A 19626-nucleotide genomic window follows, 5' to 3' on the forward strand; every position below is an offset into this window, starting at 1 on the left:
AAAAGCTAAATGATTTGTATGAATAATTTGCCAAGTCTAGTGTAAAACATTGCGGCCATTTAAAGACCCATACAAATTTAATGACCTAAAAATTATTACCTTCTGTCTGTTTCTCTTTCGAGACGAGCTCAATGATCGGAGATGCAAATGGAATGGGAAAGCCAACGATAGCAACACACACCAACCACTATGGGACGCGTTTCGTCTTTGGTGTGATGGCTTCAAGGGTCCTGCGTTGGTATGTTGTATCTGAAGCGTATTTAATTGCGAAAACGCATCTATGATACAATTACCACATTAACCAAGCTCGACCACCCTGCTTATTAGCTGTACTTTTCCCAATGCATGTATTTTTGTGTAATGACAGACATTCTTTCTGTGACAAATTACACTTCTTCCGTATTACACATGATTTTGAGCATCTGTTTGGATGTTGTATTGATGGCTTCGAACGCTAAGACAATGGCAATAGTTCACACTGTTGCTCCTTGTGTCCAGGTTCGAATCCTGGCCAGGCTCTGCTGAACTTTTAATTTTTTTTTTTTTTCATTCATTAAATTTTACAATTTTTGTCTGTTTCTCTTTCGAGACGAGCTCAATGATCGGAGATGCAAATGGAAAAGGAAAACCAACGATAGCAACACACTTTGGCTTTCCTTTTCCATTTGCATCTCCGATCATTGAGCTCGTCTCGAAAGAGAAACAGACAAAAATTGTAAAATTTAATGATCCTGCCCTAACAGGCAAAAAACTTGAACGAGATTATTAACTTCTTTGAGGTTTCGTCTTAGCAGCCTAGTACCTTCATTCTAAATTTCATACAATTTGAGGAAACTAAGAGTTTGACTGCCGATAATGTTACAAAGGTTGCTATCAGAACTATGATTTTCTTTTTTTACACCATAGAAATCGCGATAGACTACAATATTTTCCATCACTAAATAGTTGATCTATATTTATTTATATATTAAAAAAAAAAAAACAATATATCTATTTATACATATATATATATATATATTTCTATTGTATAACTAAACTTGTTAATATGTTTTAATTTGCTTTAATAAGCTACAGCTTTGTGCACATTAATGCAGCGCTTTTTACACAACCCCACTCTCGATAATGGACGACTCAATTCAAAAGCTATCCAAACCAATTACAACTAACAAGAAAATCGATTAAAATACCAATTTTGGCGAAACCAAACTAACTCGTGAAAGTGACTAAAATGAATGAATGAACGAACCAACTAACCAACCAACCAACCAACACTCACACAAAAACTGCTACAATCTCGAACCAAAAACAAAAATCGAAAGAAAGTGTAAACATGAGACATTTATTTAAAGCTTCGCAGTAAACCAATCAAATAAGATTAAAAATTTGCTTGCCCCACCAAACCACTTTACTTAGAAAAATTTTATGGTTTTTGTTAGTTTAGACAATAAAAGTAGTTGCCTAGCATGACAGCCATAGCTTGAATCTGCATGCCATATGCTTATAGACAATTTTTTTTTTCTATAATTTGAACTTGGTTATTCAAAAGCAATTACAAGGCTGCAGTGGATATCTATGGACATTAAGTTGGACATCGAATTGATTGCATGTGCAGTTCGAGAGTTGTTATATCCCTGGAATATCCATCCATTCATTTTCTCCCTGATGCAGAACCTCCTTTGAGCTTTATGTGTTTTTTAATTTGAGTCCATGCTTGTTTTTTCTTTCGTTTGCAAACTCAATTCCACCTGCCCTTGTGCGAAAAATTATTTGCTTCATTTATCTGGCTCTGGACTCAGCTCTTCTTCATTCAAGCATTTTCTGTTGCTTCCACTTTGGTTGCTGCTTGCAATGTGTTTGATTTGCAACTCCTATTTTTGCACCGAATCCTGCCACAACATCCTTTTCCTCAGTTGCTTTAATTGCCCTTATGACCTCAAAGATTTGCTCACAAAACTTTGGTCATTATTGTTTTATTTCTGGTCATTTAATTCCTTTCGAGTATAAAGTGAACAAGTGCTCCGAGTTGCATTGCTTCTTACGAAAAGCCTTTGTTGTACTTCTTGGAAATACGGTTGTCCGCATAAAGACCTTATGTTAACCCTTTAGTTGCCTACAGCTTAAAAATGCCCACACAATATCTTAAATGTAGTTGATGTACTTTTATTTAGTTTTCTTCTGTTGTTTTTGTTTCAATTTTAACTTAATTACTACCAAAATTCTCGGCAAATTGGTCACAATTATATTTATCTTTAATTTGCTGGCATAATTGTTTTTATGTTTGTGTATTAAGTTTTCTCAAATAGCAAAAAAAAAAAAACCAGAAATGTATGAATTAAGGCTTCAACACAAAGCAAAAGAAACAATTTCATTTGAAAAAATTGATTTTTGAAAATTAATAGGACAAATAACATTTGTCTTAAATATTGATTAGTTTTTGAAATTTTTGAAATGAACGACTACTGAGCAAAATTTTCTATGAACATATGTATGGGCCTAAAAGGCTTCACATTACAAACAAGTAAAAGCGTGCCAAGTTCGTCCGGATTCCGAATCTTATATACCCTCCACCATGGATCGCAATTGTCGAGTTCCTTTCCCGGTATCTAGTTTTAGGCCAACAAAGGATGAAAGTAAAGAATTGCTATGCTATTGTCATTGTGTCAAATTTCAGCCAATTCGAATAAGAATTGCGCCCTTTAGGGATTCAAGAAGTAAAATAGGGAGATCGGTTTATATGGAAGCTGCATCAGGCTATAGACCGATTCAGACCATAGTTGACAAGTATGTTGAAAGTCATGGAAAAAGTCGTTGTTCCAAATTTCAGCCGAATCAGATAATAATTGTGCCTTCTAGAGGCTCATGAACTCAAGATCCCAGTTCATTTTATATGGCAGCTATATCAGGCTATGGATCGATTTAAACCATACATAGCACAGTTGTTGGAAATCATAAGAAAAGACCTCATGCCAAATTTCAGCCCAATCGGATAAGAATTGCTTCCTCTAGAGGCTCAAGAAGTCAAGATCCAAGATGGGTTTATCTGGCAGCTATATCAAAACATGGACCACCGATATGACCTATTTACCATTCCAATCGACCTACCCTAATAAAAAGTATTTGTGCAACATTTCAAGCGGATAGCTTTACTACTTCGAAAGTTAGCTTGCTTACGACAGACAGACGGACGGACATGGCTAGATCGACTTAAAATATCATGAAGATCAATAGTGTTTATATTTATATTATATAGCGGTCAAGGTTTTATAAAGGCGATTTTGTGGTACATATTACAGTCAAACGCCTGAATGGATTTTAATCAATCGAAAGACAAAAGAAACGACGACTATATATGAAAATTAGTTTTCCTTAAAGAAAGGCCTTGAAAATGAGGAATTAAATTTCAATAAAAGAAGAAGAAGCATAAACACAGCATATTGTTGTTGGTTTTGTTGTTTTTTTTTTTTTTTTAAAGCCTTCGTTATCGGTGTGAAGGGAGTATTAGAGGTGAGAGTAAAAGAAACAACTCGTAGATGTGCGAGAGAAAGAGTATCACTTTTTATAAATAGTAGGTGTGTGGGAGTGAGATGTGTGTGGCCCTACTCGACATGTTGGTCGGCCAATCTAAAGGAATATTAGAGGTGAGAGTAAGAGAAACATCTCGTAGATGTGCGAGAGAAAGAGCATCACTTTTTATAGTAGGTAAGGGTGTGTGGGAGTGAGATGTGCGTGGCCCTACTCGACATGTTGGTCAGCCAACCTGAGGGAGTATTAGAGGTGAGAGGAAGAGAAACAACTCGTAGATGTGCGAGAGAAAGAGCATCACTTTTAATAGTAGGTAAGGGTGTGTGGGAGTGAGATGTGCGTGGCCCTACTCGACATGTTGGTCAGCCAATCTGTGGGAGCATTAGAGGTGAGAGTAAAAGAAACAACTCGTAGATGAGCGAGAGAAAGAGTATCACTTTTTATAAATAGTAGGTGAGGGTGTGTGGGAGTGAGATGTGCGTGGCCCTACTCGACATGTCGGTCAGCCAATCTGAGGGAGTATTAGAGGTGAGAGGAAGAGAAACAACTCGTAGATGTGCGAGAGAAAGAGTATCACTTTCTATAAATAGTAGGTGAGGGTGTGTGGAAATGAGATGTGCGTGGCCCTACTCGACATGTTGGTCAGCCAATCTGTGGGAGTATTAGAGGTGAGAGGAAGAGAAACAACTCGTAGATGTGCGAGAGAAAGAGTATCACTTTTTATAAATAGTGGTGAGGGTGTGTGGAAGTGAGATGTGCGTGGCCCTACTCGACATGTTGGTCAGCCAATCTGAGTGAGTATTAGAAGTGAGAGTAAGAGAAACAACTCGTAGATGTGCGAGAGAAAGAGTATCACTTTTTATAAATAGTAGGTGAGGGTGAGTGGGAGTGAGATGTGCGTGGCCCCACTCGACATGTTGGTCAGCCAATCTCCAAAAAACATGGTTTTGTGTGGCATTTGCAATCTTATTGTTCGTATGTATGTATATCTATTGGGAGATTACACACCAAGACAACACATTTTTGTTACTACTGTACAGGTCATATGCAATAGGTGAGTAGTAGGGTGTCACTTATTGTATTTAAATATAGAAGTGAAAATAGAAAAGATAGCCGGTTATGAATAACTCTGCTCAGTAAAAGTAACTAATGGTAGGGAGTTTAAAGAAGTAGGGGAGAGGATGCAGTAGTTTGCAATAAAAGATGGGCTCATATCTTTATTATGTAAAAAAAGAAAAATTGTTTTTATGACTTAACTTTACTTTCTTTATTTGGATATGACAGAATATATGTTCCAGTAGCCGAAGGCCGAATAGCGTTCCAAGCGCCTCGATCTTCTGCGCTCATTCTAAAATCTTTGACACCAAGTTTCGAGGTGTCTCCCACAACTTGATCTTTCCATCAGGCTTTTGGTCTTCCCGGTTTGATTGTACCACCGTGTTTGCCTTCAAAAGACGTCTTTGCTGGAGCTTCTTCATCCATTCTGACAACATGACCTAGCCAACGCAGCCGTTGTATTTTGATGCGTGTAACTATGCTAACGTCGTCATACATCTCATACAGCTCGTAGTTCATACGTCGCCTGTAGTCTCCATTAACGCAAACTGGTCCATATATTTTACGAAAAATCTTTCTCTCAAATACTTCAAGCACTGCCTCATCTGCTTTCACAAGTACCCATGCTTCAGAACCATATAACAGCACGGGTAGTATCAGTGTCTTGTATAGTGTAATCTTCGTCTGTCGAGAGGTGGCCTTGTTTCTAAATCGCTTACTTAGTCCAAAGTAACATCTGTTTGTCGCTTAATCTCAAAACTGGTGTAATTCGTTTCGTTTACGGCGGTGCCAAGGTAGATTGACTATCTCAAAGTTGTGGCTATCTCAACTTTCTTCATTTTCTTTATCTGCTCGGTTGTGCAAGGCTTTTTGGGAGCTGAACCATCCATTTCGTCTTATATCCATTTACTGCCAGACCCATTTTCACTGACTCTCTTTCGATTCTTTCAAAGGCTGCAGTTACTACTTCCGGTGACCGACCGATGATATCGATGTCGTTGGCATAGGCGAGTAGCATGTGTTCTCTTGTGATTAGTGTGCCATATCTATTCACACCTGCATCTCGTATAATCTCCTCCAGCAGAATGTTAAAGATATCACACGATAGGCTGTCTCCTTGTCTCAGACCTCGTTTGGTATTAAATGGTTCGGAGAGATTCTTTCCTATTCTTACCGAGGAACGCGTATCAGCAAGTGTCATCCTGCAGAGTCTTATTAATTTTGCAGGGTTACCAAACTCAGCTATGGCTTGAAATACCTTTGAACGTAGAGGAATATCGAAAGCGGCCTTGTAGTCAACAAAGAGATGGTAGGTGTTGATTTGTCCTTCTCGGGTCTTTTCCAGGATTTGGCGCAGTGTGAATATATGGTCTAGGTTGGATTTACCAGGCCTAAAGCCGCACTAATAGGGCCCAATTATCTCACTGACTTTAGGTTTCAGTCTTTCACACAGTACGCTCGAGAGTATCTTGTATGCGATGGGGAGGAGACTTATTTCTCGGTAGTTGCCACATTCCACCTTGTCTCCTTTCTTGTGTACGGGACATAGTATGCTGAGGTTCCAATCATCGGGTATGCGTTCTTCCAGCCAGATGGCGCAGATAAGCTGATGCATACGCCTAATCAGCGTGTCGCATCCTGTATCTTAAATAGTTCAGCGGGTAACCCGTCGGCTCCCGTTGCCTTGTTGTTCTTCAGTCGGGTCACTGCTACTTGGTCTTCGCCGCCAACATCGGACACTAGCAGTTGGGTAAAATGTTCTTTCCATATCCTCAGCATGTTATCTGTGTCAGTTACCAGATTTCCTTCTTTGTCTCTGCAGGAGGATGTGCCTGCACCAAAGCCATCGGTTTGATGTTTAATTCTTTGGTAGAATTTCCGGACTTCATTCTGACTCCTGTACATCTCAATTCGCTCGCACTCACGTCTTTCCATTTCCTCTTTCTTTCTTCGGGGTAGACGTTTCTCCTCTCTCCTTTTCTCCCGATTTGGTTTGCTCTATATGCCGCATTCTTGGCTTCATCGGAACAAGGAACGCTTTCTTTAAGTCATTTGGTCAGTCGAGTGGAGTATGCCGCTGCCATTTCTTGCGTTTGCAGCTTTTCAATGTCCAGCTTCTGTGCATTGTCAGATCGTACTTTCCTCGCCATGTTCAAACGGGTGCGAACCTTTGCTGCAACAAGGTAATGATCCGAATCTATAGTCGCTCCACGGATCGATCGATCGTATATCTAACATGCTGGATGAATACCTTCCATCTATCACAACGTGATCAATTTGGTTCCTCGTGTTTTGTTCGGGTGACAGCCATGTGGCTTTGTGAATATTTTTACTACTGCTAACTGCCATGTTTTTTGCCGCGGCAAAATCTATCAGCCTCAACCCATTACTAGGCGTTATCTCGTGAAGGCTAAACTTTCCGAGTGTTGGAGTAAAAATGTCTTCCTTCCCTATTATCGCACTAAAATCTCCCAGAACATTTTTAATATCATGGGAGGGGCAGCGGTCATATTCTCTCTGTAGGCGCTCGTAGAAAATATCATTGGTCTGCTCGTCTTTGTCTTCCGTCGGGACATGGGCACAAATAAGGATGATGTTGAAGAATTTGACACCTTTACTCCGGTGGAGTAAAGCTGGAGACAAGGTGGTTTAGTCTCCGACTTACCACAAATCCATAGCCAAATTCATGCCTCGTGTTATGGCAGCTATAGTATAGTTCGTCACCGTTTGGTGTTGTAGTGGCGCCTTTCCCAGTCCATCGCACTTCCTGTAAGGCGGTAATATCTGCCTTGTACTTCTCTAATACATTCGCCAGCGCGTATACTGCACCTTCTCTATAAAGAGTGGGGACATTCCAGGTGCAGATCCGCAAATCATGGTCCCGTTTTCGTTTGCGTGGATCGTCAACGTTGGGGGGGGGTCCGTTTTTACTATTCCTTTGTTTCTCATAGTAGTTCTTAGTTTTCCGGGGGCGGGTCACTGGCCCTGCGCCCCAACCGCATGGATTTTGTGGGATTGCACACGTATCCCTCGTTGTGGCGAGCCGCTTGCACCAATATCCGACGCTCGACGCCAGCCGCCCGTAACCTGGGAACAGACGCTGATGTTGGCCCTTGGTTATTTGAAGGCGCAAATAACTCGCCTTGTCATCTCGTGTATCATTGGCACTTAGTATTTAATTAAGAGCCAGTACCACCTGACTCCTCACTGAGACTCTCCTATCGAAAAATAAGCTAACATAGCCTCTATACAAACCAATCACCGGATTTGATTTCTACAACCCCTAGAAGCCTCAGTTTTTATCCGATTTGATTGAAATTAGCACAAAAACTTCTCTGACTTCCAACATCCATGCCAAGTATGATCCGAAACGGTATCTAAGCTGATATAGCTCACACGATATCAAAGATGCAGAAATAGACTAGACTATTTCTGGATCTTTGATATCGCCTACTCGCCTTGAGGCCGTCTATAAAGATAAAGACGAGCAGACCAATGATATTTTCTACGAGCGCCTAGAGAGAGAATATGGCCGCTGCCCCGCCCATGATATTAAAATCGTTCTGGGAGATTTTAATGCGAAAATAGGGAAGGAAGACATTTTTGGTCCAACAGTCGGAAAGTTAAGCCTCCACGAGATAGCGTCCCGTAATGGATTGAGGCTGAGGTAGTTAATAGCACCAGATTTCAACATAAAAATATTCACAAAGACACATGGCTGTCACCTGATCAAAACACGAGAAACCAAATTGATCACTTTGTGATAGATGGAAGGCATTCATCCACCGTGTTAGATGTACGATCGATCCGTGGAGCGAATATAGATACGGATCATTACCTTGTTGCAGCATAGGTTCGCACCCGTTTGAACATGGCGAGGAAAGTACGATCTGACACTTCACGGAAGCTGGACATTGAAAAGCTGCAAACACAACAAATGGCAGCGGCATACTCCGCTCGACTGACCCAACTGCTTGGTGAAAGCACTCCTTGTTCCGATGATATAATGGCCCGGTGGCAAACCATTGCCCACTCCATGGAAAATACCGCGAAATCCGTACTTGGGTACCGGAAGTCTCCCCCCAAGAAACCCTTGGTACGACCAAGAGTATCCAGATGCTACTGATATTCCTAGAATGCGGCATATGGAGCAACCCTGCAATCAGTAGCAACTCCAGATGAAGAAGAGGTTTCGGGAGAAAAGGAGAGAGGAGAAACGTCTATTCCACAGAAAGAAAAAGGAAATGAAAAGACGTGAGTGTGAGCGAATTGAGATGTACAGGTGTCAGAATGAAGTTCGGAAATTCTACCTAAGAATTAAACATCAAACCGATGGCTTTGGTGCAGGAACATCATCCAGCAGAGACAAAGAAAGAAATCTGTTAACTCACACAGATAACATGCTGAGGTATGGAAAGAACATTTTACCCAACTGCTAGTGTCCAACGCTGGCGACGAAGAGGATACCGCAGAACCAATCCCTGATGATGGTATAGAATGTTTACCTCCTAGTCAGAATGAGGTCCAAGTAACACTGACCCGACTGAAGAACAACAATGCAACGGGAGCCGACGGGTTACCCGCTGAACTATTTAAGACCGGAGGCGACACGCTGATAAGGCGCATGCATCAGCTTATTTGCGCAATCTGGCAAGAAGAACGCATACCCGATGATTGGAATCCAGCATACTATGTCCCGTACACAAGAAAGAAGACAAGACGGAATGTGCCAACTATAGAGGAATAAGTCTCCTCCCTATCGCATACAAGATACTCCATCGAGCGTACTGTGTGAAAGACTGAAACCTAAAGTCAGTGAGATAATTGGGCCCTATCAATGCGGCTTTAGACCTGGTAAATCCAACTTAGACCAGATATTCACACTGCGCCAAATCCTGGAAAAGACCCGAGAAGGAAGAACAGCTACCATCTCTTTGTTGACTACCACCCCGATTTCGATACTCATTTACGTTCAAAGTTATTTTAAGCCATGTCTGAGTTTGGTATCCCTGCAAAATTAATAAGACTCTGCAGGATGATACTTGCTGATAGCGTTCCTCAGTATGAATAGGAAAGAATCTCTCCGAACCATTTAATACCAAACGAGGTTTCAGACAAGAAGACAGGCTATCGTTCGATCTCTTTAATATCCTGTTGGAGAAGATTATACGAGATGCAGATGTGAATAGATATGGCACACTAATCACAGGAGAACACATGCTACTCGCCTATGCCGACGACAGTGACATCATAGTTCGGTCAGTGGAAGTAGTAACTGCAGCCTTTGAAAGAATCGAAAGAGAGTCAGTGAAAATGGGTCTGGCAGTAAATAAGGATAAGACGAAATGGATGGTTTCAGCTCCCAAAAAGCCTTGCACAACCGAGCAGATAAAGAAAATGGAGAAAGTTGGGAACCACAACTTTGAGACAGTCAGTAACTTTATGTACCTTGGCACCGCCGTAACCGAAACGAATGACATCAATTTTGAGATTAAGCTAAGAATAATACTGGCAAATAGATGCTACTTTTGACTAAGTAAGCAGTTTAGAAACAAGGCCACCTCTCGACAGATAAAGATAACACTATACAAGACACTGATACTTCCCGTGTTGTTATATGATTCTGAAGCATGGGTAATTGTGAAAGCAGATGATGCTTGGAGTATTAGAGAGAAAGATTGTTCGCAAGATATATGGACCAGTTTGCGTTAATGGAGAATATAGGCGTGTTGGGCCCATAAAAACTTGTTCCCGAATATTGATATCAGATTCGTGGGGTAGTTCCAAAGACCTTTCATTTGAGTCCCATATAAATTTGTGCTCTTTGGGCGGTGTTTTTGGTGAGGGACGGCTACCAAAACTCTTGGTTCCACATTTGGATATCATATTCGTATTCTACACTAAAATATCTTCTATTTGAGCCCCATTTTGCGATGGCCAGTAAATAAGTCCTGTTTGGGGGAATTTTAGGGAGGGTCGGCCCCCCAACACTTGGTCGCACATTTGGATATCAGATTCGTATTCTACTCGCAAAAACCTTTCATTTGAATCTCATATTGCCATGATCGGTTAATATGTCCGATTTAGGGGTGTTTTGGGGGTTAAGGTGTTCCCCCACATACTTAGTCCGACAATTGGCTATCAAATACGTTTTCCAATCTTAAATACATTTCATTTGAGTCGCATATTGTCGTTATTGGTCTATATATATATATATATATATATTTGATTTGGGGGTGGGGCGGCCCCCCTAGGTACCCCATCCGAAATTTGGATACCAGCTTTTTAGTGTTTGGGTTACCATAAGAGAGCACAAAAAATTTGGCTTAAATCGCAGCACCCATCTGCGAGATCTGGCGTTTCGGAAAATTAGGGTAAGGGGGAGGGTCCGCTCCCTCTTCAGATATCGAAAAATGTAGTACCCTATTCTCACCACGGGATCATTATGCACCATCAGTAAAAATTTCAAGAAAATTGGTTTAGCCGTTTCAGAGTCTACAAGGAACAGACAAACAAACACAAATATCAGGTTATAGACCAATTCGGACCGTACTTGGCATAGTTGTTGGAAGCTTAATCGGACAAAAATTGCGGCTTGTAAGGGCTCAAGAAGTCAAATTAGGAGATCGGTTTATATGGGACCTATATCAGGTTATAGACCGATGTGGTCCATACTTGGCACAGTTATTGGAAGTCGTAACATGCAAAATTTCAGTCAAATCGAAAAAATTCAGGCTTCCAGGGGCTCAAGAGTCAAATCGGGAAATAGATTTATATGGGAGCTAAATCTGGCCCATTTGCATTCCTCAATGACTTACATCAATGTTAAGTATCTGTGCAAAATTTCAAGAGGCTAGCACTATGCGTTCGATCGCTGCCCTGATTTCGACAGGCGTACGGACGGACGGGCATGGTTAGATCGACTCAGACTCGACTACATACCTTGTAGGGTCTTAGACGAATATATCGATGTGTTACAAACCCAATGACTAGATTAGTATACTCCACCCTATCTATGGTGGAGGGTATACAAATTAACCAAAAAAAATTGCTTGTTTTCAGTTTAAAAAAAAATACTAGCGAAAATACTCCTATTACATTGTAATATTCAAGTAATTAGGGTATAACTTAATTGTTAGCCTATAGCATCATATGAAGTAGATACATACGAGTGGAGATCATTGTGGTCCTGACTACAATGATGGCAAAACAATTCCATTGAACTTTGGTAATTACCTTCTTGTATGGTTTTGTATGAGTGCGCAGAGTGCTAATGTATGTGTGTGTGTGCGATTATGAGTGAAGTGTGTTTAGTGTGTCCATGCCAACTTCTAACTCAATTAATTTTTGCTAATTAATTCTCTTTATGTTGCATAAGAATTTTGTTTTTTTGTTTTTCCTTTACATGTCTATTAATTATATTTTAGTTTGCCAACTCCTACTGCACACCAGCGAGTGTGTTTGTGTGTATTTATATGTATAGAAGTGCAAATGTATTTGTTTTTATTTTTGTGTTTGATTTGTTTTCTCTTTTGCCTCCTCCTCCTCCTCTTTTTGTAATTAGTTTCAACGCATATTTACATTGGACTTGTGTTGCTTTGAGCTTGCTTCCATCTCCTTACCCCAAACTCAACCTATTGCTCTTACATTTACAAACGCTCTCTCTTTCTCTCTTGTTCGCTCTACATCCTAACTACTGCAAATACCATTATAACTTTATTCTATATATACTTTTTTTTTTTTGATACTGCAAAAACCATAACTCCTTAATTATCGACTATTGTTATTATCCATAATTAGTTAACAATAACCATAGAGTTGGAATCAGAAATCCAAACAAACAACTAAAACTACAAAAAAGAACTTTTTCCCCCATTTCTCTCTGTCTTTCTATTGTTATTACTCTTTGGCAACTTTTCGTATTTATTTTATTTTATTAAACAAACAAAAACAAAACAAAACAAAAATAAAAAAACTGAATGTTTTCAATGTTTATGTTCTTTGATTTGTAAAAAAAAGAAACCAACATTCCAACAAACACTAACACTAACACACAAAACCAATTCACTAAAGCTTATGACAATAGTAACGATAATTTGCAGAAATCATAAATTATTACAATTCTGTATTTGTATTGTCCCATGTAATTAATAATTCCATTATGGTTTTTATTATTTCCACGCAATTTTGATACTCTAGTGCCACCCCGTTGGATTGTTGAACCAAGCGATGCAAATGTCGAACGCAATCGTCATATAATGCTGCACTGTCAAGCCCAGGGAGTCCCTACTCCCAGTATTGTTTGGAAAAAGGCAACGGGTAAGTAAAATTAAGGTCGACTAAAGGCAAAAATTAACTTGAAAAAATAAGAAGGGGTTAAGTTCGGCCGGGTCGAACTTAGGCTACCCACCACCTCGGGTAGGTATAAAAACCACCTTTTGTCATAATCCGATGTAAAATGCATAATTCATGTCCCCATAGCAGCTATATCGAAATATGGTCCGATTTGGACCAAATTCGACACGGATATTGAGAGGTCTAACAAAGACAAGTCAATGTTCAATTTTGTAGAACAAAATTGGTAGCCATATCAAAATATAGACCGATCTGAACACGGATGTCGGAAAGCCTAATATTAGTCACTGTATCAAAATTGAGCGAAATCGGATTATAAATGTGCCTTTTATGGGGCCAAGACTTTAAATCGAGAATTCGGTCTATATGGCAGCTATATCCAAATCTAGACCGATCTGGGCCAAATTGAAGAGGGATATCGAAGAACCTAACACAACTCACTGTCCCAAATTTCGGCGAAACCAAGCAACAAAATGCGCGTTTATGGGCCCAAAACCTTAAATCGACAGATCAGTCTATATGGCAGCTATATCCAAATTTAGACCGATCTGGTCCCATTTGAAGAATGATATCGAAGAACCAAAACATCTCACTGTCCCAAATTTCGGCGACATCGGACAATAAATGCGCCTTTTATGGGCCCAATACCTTAAATCGAGAGATCGGTCTATATGGTAGCTATATGCAAATCTGGACCGATCTGGTCCAATTTGAAGAATGATATCGAAGGACCTAGCGCAACTCACTGTCCCAAATTTTGGCAAAATTGGGCAATAAAGGCGCCTTTTATGGACCAAAGACCTTAAATCGAGAGATCGGTCTATATGGCAGATATATGTAAATTCGAACCGATCTGAGCCAAACTAAAGAAAAATGTTGAAGGGCTCAACACAACTCACTGTCCTAAATTTTGGCACAATCGGACAATAAATGCGCCTTTAATGGGTCCAAAAGATTAAATCGAGAGATCGGTCTATATGGCAGCCATATCCAAATCTGGACCGATCTGGGTCAATTTGAAGAAGGATATCGAAGGACCAAATTTTGGCAAAATTGGGCAATAAGGGCGCCTTTTATGGACCGAAGACCTTAAATCGAGAGATCGCTGTATATGGCAGCTATATCCAAATTTGAACCGATCTGAGCCAAATTAAAGAAAAATGTTGAAGAGCCCAACGCAACTCACTGTCCCAAATTTCGGCGACATCGGACAATAAATGCGCCTTTTATGGGCCCAAAACCTTAAATCGAGAGATCGGTCTATATAGCAACTATATCCAAATCTGGACCGATCTGGTCCAATTTGAAGAATGATATCGAAGGGCCTAGCACAACTCACTTTCCTAAATTTTGGCAAAATCGAGCAATAAATGCGCCTTTTATGGGCTCAAGACCTTAAATCAAGAGATCGGTCTATATGGTAGCTATATTCAAATGTGGACCGATCTGGGCCAAATTGAAGAAGAATGTCGACTGGCCTAACACAACCTACTGTCCTAAATTTTGGCAAAATCGAGCAATAAATGCGCCTTTTATGGGCCCAAAACGTTAAATCCAGAGATCGGCCTATATGGCAGCTATATCCAAATTTGAACGGATCTGAGCCAAATTAAAGAAAAATGTTGAAAGGCCCAACACACCTCACTGTCCCAAATTTTGGCACAATCGGACAATAAATGCGCCTTTAATGGGTCCAAAAGATTAAATCGAGAGATCGGTCTATATGGCAGCCATATCCAAATCTGGACCGATCTGGGTCAATTTGAAGAAGGATATCGAAGGACCAAATTTTGGCAAAATTGGGCAATAAGGGCGCCTTTTGTGGACCGAAGACCTTAAATCGAGAGATCGCTCTATATGGCAGCTGTATCCAAATTTGAACCGATCTGAGCCAAATTAAAGAAAAATGTTGAAGGGCCCAACGCAACTCACTGTCCCAAATTTAAGCACAATCGGACAATAAAGGCACCTTTTATGGACCCAAAACCTTAAATCGAGATTTCGGTCTATATGACAGCCAAATTGAAGAAGGATATCGACTGGCCTAACACAACCCACTGTCCCAAATTTTGGCACAATGCGCCTTTTATGGGCCCAAGACCTTAAATCCAGAGATCGTTCTATATGGTAGCTATATCCAAATGTGGACCGATCTGGGCCAAATTGAAGAAGAATGTCGACTGGCCTAACAAAACCTACTGTCCTGAATTTTGGCAAAATCGTGCAATAAATGCGCCTTTTATGGACCCAAAACATTAAATCGAGAGATCGGTCTATAGCCAAATTGAAGAAGGATGTCGACTGGCCTAACACAACCCACTGTCCCAAATTTTGGCTAAATCGGACAATAAACGCGCCTTTTATGGGTCCAATAGCTTAAATCGAGAGATCGATCTATATGGCAGCTATATCCAAATCTGCATCGATCTAGGCCAAATCGAAGAGGGATGTCGACTGGCCTTACACAAATCACCGTCCTAAATTTCAGCGAAATCAGATAATAAATGTGGGTTTTATGGGCCTAAGACCCTAAATCGGCGGATCGGTCTATATGGGGGCTATATCAACATATAGTCCGATATAGCCCGTCTTCGAACTTAACCTGTTTATGGAGTGCAAAGTTTCAGCTCAATATCTCTAATTTTGAAGACTGTAGCGTGATTTCAACAGACAGACCCACTGCCATCCTTTGGCAGTGGGTATAAAAAGGGTCTCTTATTATATGAATTCAAAAATTTAAGCTTTATATGAAACAGGTAAAAATGTCATTAAGTAAGACCAAACCATTGGGGTGAATATAAGAAAATCAACAATAAGAAGTAAAAAAAGTGCTAGGAATCTAGGCAACCCACCACCATGGACTCTACTAAAAATTAACAAAACTGAACTTTGTTGAAAGGCAAATGTGCACTGTACGTACTAAATGTCGGACAAATCAGACAAAACTCGAAGTTTCTTGGGGAAGCAGAAGACTAATCAGTAGATCAATTTATATGGAAACTATGTCACGAAGGCCAACGCAGCGTAGAGGTTAGCATGTCCGCCCATGTCACTGAACGCCTGGGTTCGAATCCTGGCGAGAATATTAGAAAAAATTTTCAGCGGTGGGTTTTTGCTCCTAATGCTGACAACATTTGTGATGTAATATGCCATGTCGCACTGCGGCACGCCGTTCGGACTCGGCTATAAAAAGGAGGCCCCTTATCATTGAGCTTAAACTTGAATCGGTTGAATTGATGTTTGCCCCTGTTCCTTAGTGGAATGTTCATGAGCAAAAGTTGCAAATATCACGTTGGACATGTTGAGGCTTTTGATGAAAACGCATTTTCCACAAGATACGATGGGAATCACGGAGCCACCGGAATCTTGGAATAATGAGGTTAATCGAAGGTTTATCATAACGGAATTGATGGTCAAGGAAGCCTTGAGGGGCTTCAAACCATTTAAGTTAGCCGGACCTAATGGAATATTTCCGGCGTCACTACAAAGGGGGGCCACTGTCTGGCGCCTCATCCGGCCACTATTTTCACAGCGTGCCTAGAACTTGCATATATTGTACTTCGGAAGCCTGGCAGGAGGCAAGGGTGGTGTTTGTGCCCAAGCCCGGCAAGGCAAGTTAAGCGACACCAAAGGCCCATAAGCCTTACATTCTTTCTACTCAAAACCATGGAAAGCATTGGGGGTACCATGATAAAGTGTAGGTCATCCAGCGAACTGCTGAAATACAAACTGCATGCCTATGTCAAGGGAAGATCGGTGGAGACTGCCCTGTACGTGATTGTGCATAGAACAAAAGCTAAACAAGTAAAGCAAATTTGCAAATGCTGCCCATGAACATTCCACGAAGGAACATGGGCAAACTTCTCACATATCAATGAGTGTAGTCCGATTTAAGTTTAAGCTCAATGATAAGGGGCCTCTTGTTTATAGCCGAGTCCGAACGGCATGCCCCAAAGCGACACCTCTTTGGAGAGAAGTTTCACATGGCATAGTACCTTAAAAATGTTGCCAGCATTAGGAGGGAAAAACCACCACTGAAAATTTTTTCTGATGGTCTCGCCAGGATTCGAACCCAGGCGTTCAGCGTCATAGGCGGACATGCTAGAGGTTAGCATGTGCGCTACGGTGGCCTCCAAACAACTAAATCATGGATCTTAATAGGTGATGGCCTGTAAATAGACAAAAATTGCTTTCCGTAATTGCCCAAGAAGTCAAATCGAGAAATAGGTTATATGGGAGCAATAACAGATTAAGAACCGTACTTGGCCTCAACGTTGGAAATCATAGTAGAAGTCATTGAGCTACTTTTCAGCCAAATCGGATAGAAATTGCGCACTCTGGGGGCTGAAGAAGTACATTGCGAATATGGGTTTATATGGAAGCTATATCAGGTTATGGACCGATTCAGACCGTACATGACTTAAATGTTAAAGCTCATGATATAAGTCTTTGTGCCACATTTCACCCAAATCTATTTAGAAAGACATCCTCTAGGGACTTAAGAAGTTATATCGATGGATCTGTATAAATGGGGGGCTTTATCCAAATTTGAACAGATATGGCCCATTTACAAACCCCAACGACCTACGTCACCCGTTCGACCGTTATCGTGATATCCACAGACGGACGGTCTCGTCTAGATCGAATCACAATGTCGAGACGATCACGAATAAACAAACTTTATAGGGTTCCAGATCAAAATCTCGAGATATTACAAACGGAATGACTAGATCCGCCATCCTATGGCGGAGGACATAAAATGGACAATTTTCTGCGGATCTGCACCTGGAATATCTGAACTCTTAATAAAGTCTGAAGAACAACAAGGCACCAGCACCCGATGGGGTGCCCGCTGATGCTACTTTAGATTGAGCAAGCAGTTTAGAAACAAAGCCACCTGACAACAAACGAAAATGAGACTATACAAGCCAATGATGCTAACTGTTTTGTTATATGGTTCTGTGGCATAGGTACATGTGAAAGCAGACGAGGCAGTGCTTGGACTATTTGAGAGAAAGATTCATTCTCCCATATAAACTGATCTCCCGATTTGACTTCTTGAGCTCCTGGAAGCAAAAATTTTTGTTCGATTTTGCTGACATTTTGCATTTTGGTGTTCTGTTTTGGGCCTTTCAGACGTTAATTTTTTTGTTGAAAATCTTAAAAATTTGATCACATATCTCAGTCCCTGGGTTCTCAATGTAGACCCCTAAGCCCACGCTGTTCAGCTTTAATCCATTTGTATAGCATGATCTTCCAGATGGCAATAACAGAGTTTCGTCAATTCGAGACTGTGCAGCTGGCAACATTGCCTCGCACTCCTATCCATCCTCTCATCACAGCCGCATTGGCAGCCTCATACTATCAAGTCCTCACGTCTACATAGTGTCTAACATTTGTGAGACTTCTGGGTACCTTCCTAATGTAACACTTCCAGTTTAGTTTCCTGTTCAAGATCACTCCTAAGTATTTGACCATGTCAGATATGGAAATCGTTCTATTGAGGAAATGTCTTAGTCTTCCTCGGCCGATTTCGATTTTCTCTGGGTCAACATTGAGATCCCCAAGTCTAGCCCATTCGTATACCATCTCCGAGACGCGTTCGTCCTTTCTGCATAGCTGTTTCGAATCCCCACCTCTTAGATGTATAACAACACTGTCCGTGTAGCAAATGTGTTCAAATTCTTCCCCCAGTCAGCATCTGCAATAGGTTATTTTTGGCTGTCACCCATAGCAGTGGCGATAAAATGCCTCCCTGTGACGTGCCCTGTGCCACTTTTTAAGGAACCCACAATGTATCCACCTTTATCCTTAGCATATGGTTTATCCAGTCTCTAAGGACCCGGTCCACCGGTACTGGTCTAAGGATTGGAGCAGTGTATCTGCCCTTACATTAACTAGAGGTCCCTCTCGGAGACAATGCATACCGCCAATGTGCACATCTGCTCATCGAAGGATTCTTCTATTTTATGCACAACCTCGTGTAGGGCAATCTCCATCGACCTTCCCTTGACATAGGCATGCTGTTTGTATTTGAGCAGTTCACTGGATGTCCTACTCTTTATCATGGTGTCCACAATACATTCCATGGCTTTGAGTAGAAAGGACGTAAGGCTTATAGGTCTGTAGGCCTTTGGTGTCGCAGTATTTGCCTTGCCGAGCTTGAGTATAAATGCCAACCATGCCTCCTGCCAGTCTTTCGTTCTACATGCAAATCCTAGGCACGCTGTGAAAAAAGAGGCCAGATGGGGCGCCAGATAGTCTGCCTCCTTCTGTAGTAACACCGGAAATATTCCATCAGGGCCGGGTGACTTAAATGGTTTGAAGCTCCTCAAGGCTTCCGTGAGTCCCATCGTATCAACGTATCCTGTGAAAAATGCGTTTTTATCAAAAGCCTCCATTGGATGTTTGTCTGGATGACCTCAATCATTGGTCCTCCAGTAAATGGGCATCTTGGGGGTAATTTGCTCCCTGTTCTACAGGCTGCATTGAGTTTCTCGTCACTGCACTGCCTGATATTTTAATTAGGATCTTTGCTTATCCTAGTCTTCCCAATATTGAGAAAGTCGTTGATGATCTCCTCGTCCACCCCCTGTTCGTTAGGCAGTATTGCGTCTCGTGCCACTGCACTGCCTGATGTCTCAATATGAGCATCTTGGCCTTTCCTAGTCTTTTCAATCTTGCTCTCGCAAA

General features: G+C 41.1%; 1 protein-coding gene across 4 annotated transcripts in view; it reads left to right on the forward strand.

Annotated features, from left to right (window-relative positions):
• The window catches only part of LOC106091818 (cell adhesion molecule Dscam2), a 113145-nt gene that overhangs the window by 44438 nt on the left and 49081 nt on the right, over positions 1 to 19626 (forward strand). For all 4 annotated transcript variants that reach the window (XM_059370046.1, XM_059369985.1, XM_059370058.1 and 1 more), the window contains one exon: positions 12778 to 12897. In XM_059370046.1, coding sequence (XP_059226029.1) covers positions 12778 to 12897 — 120 coding nt within the window. The remainder of the gene's footprint in view (positions 1 to 12777; positions 12898 to 19626) is intronic.

Source organism: Stomoxys calcitrans, chromosome 1 (genome assembly GCF_963082655.1).
Source record: "Stomoxys calcitrans chromosome 1, idStoCalc2.1, whole genome shotgun sequence".
NCBI lineage: Eukaryota > Metazoa > Arthropoda > Insecta > Diptera > Muscidae > Stomoxys > Stomoxys calcitrans.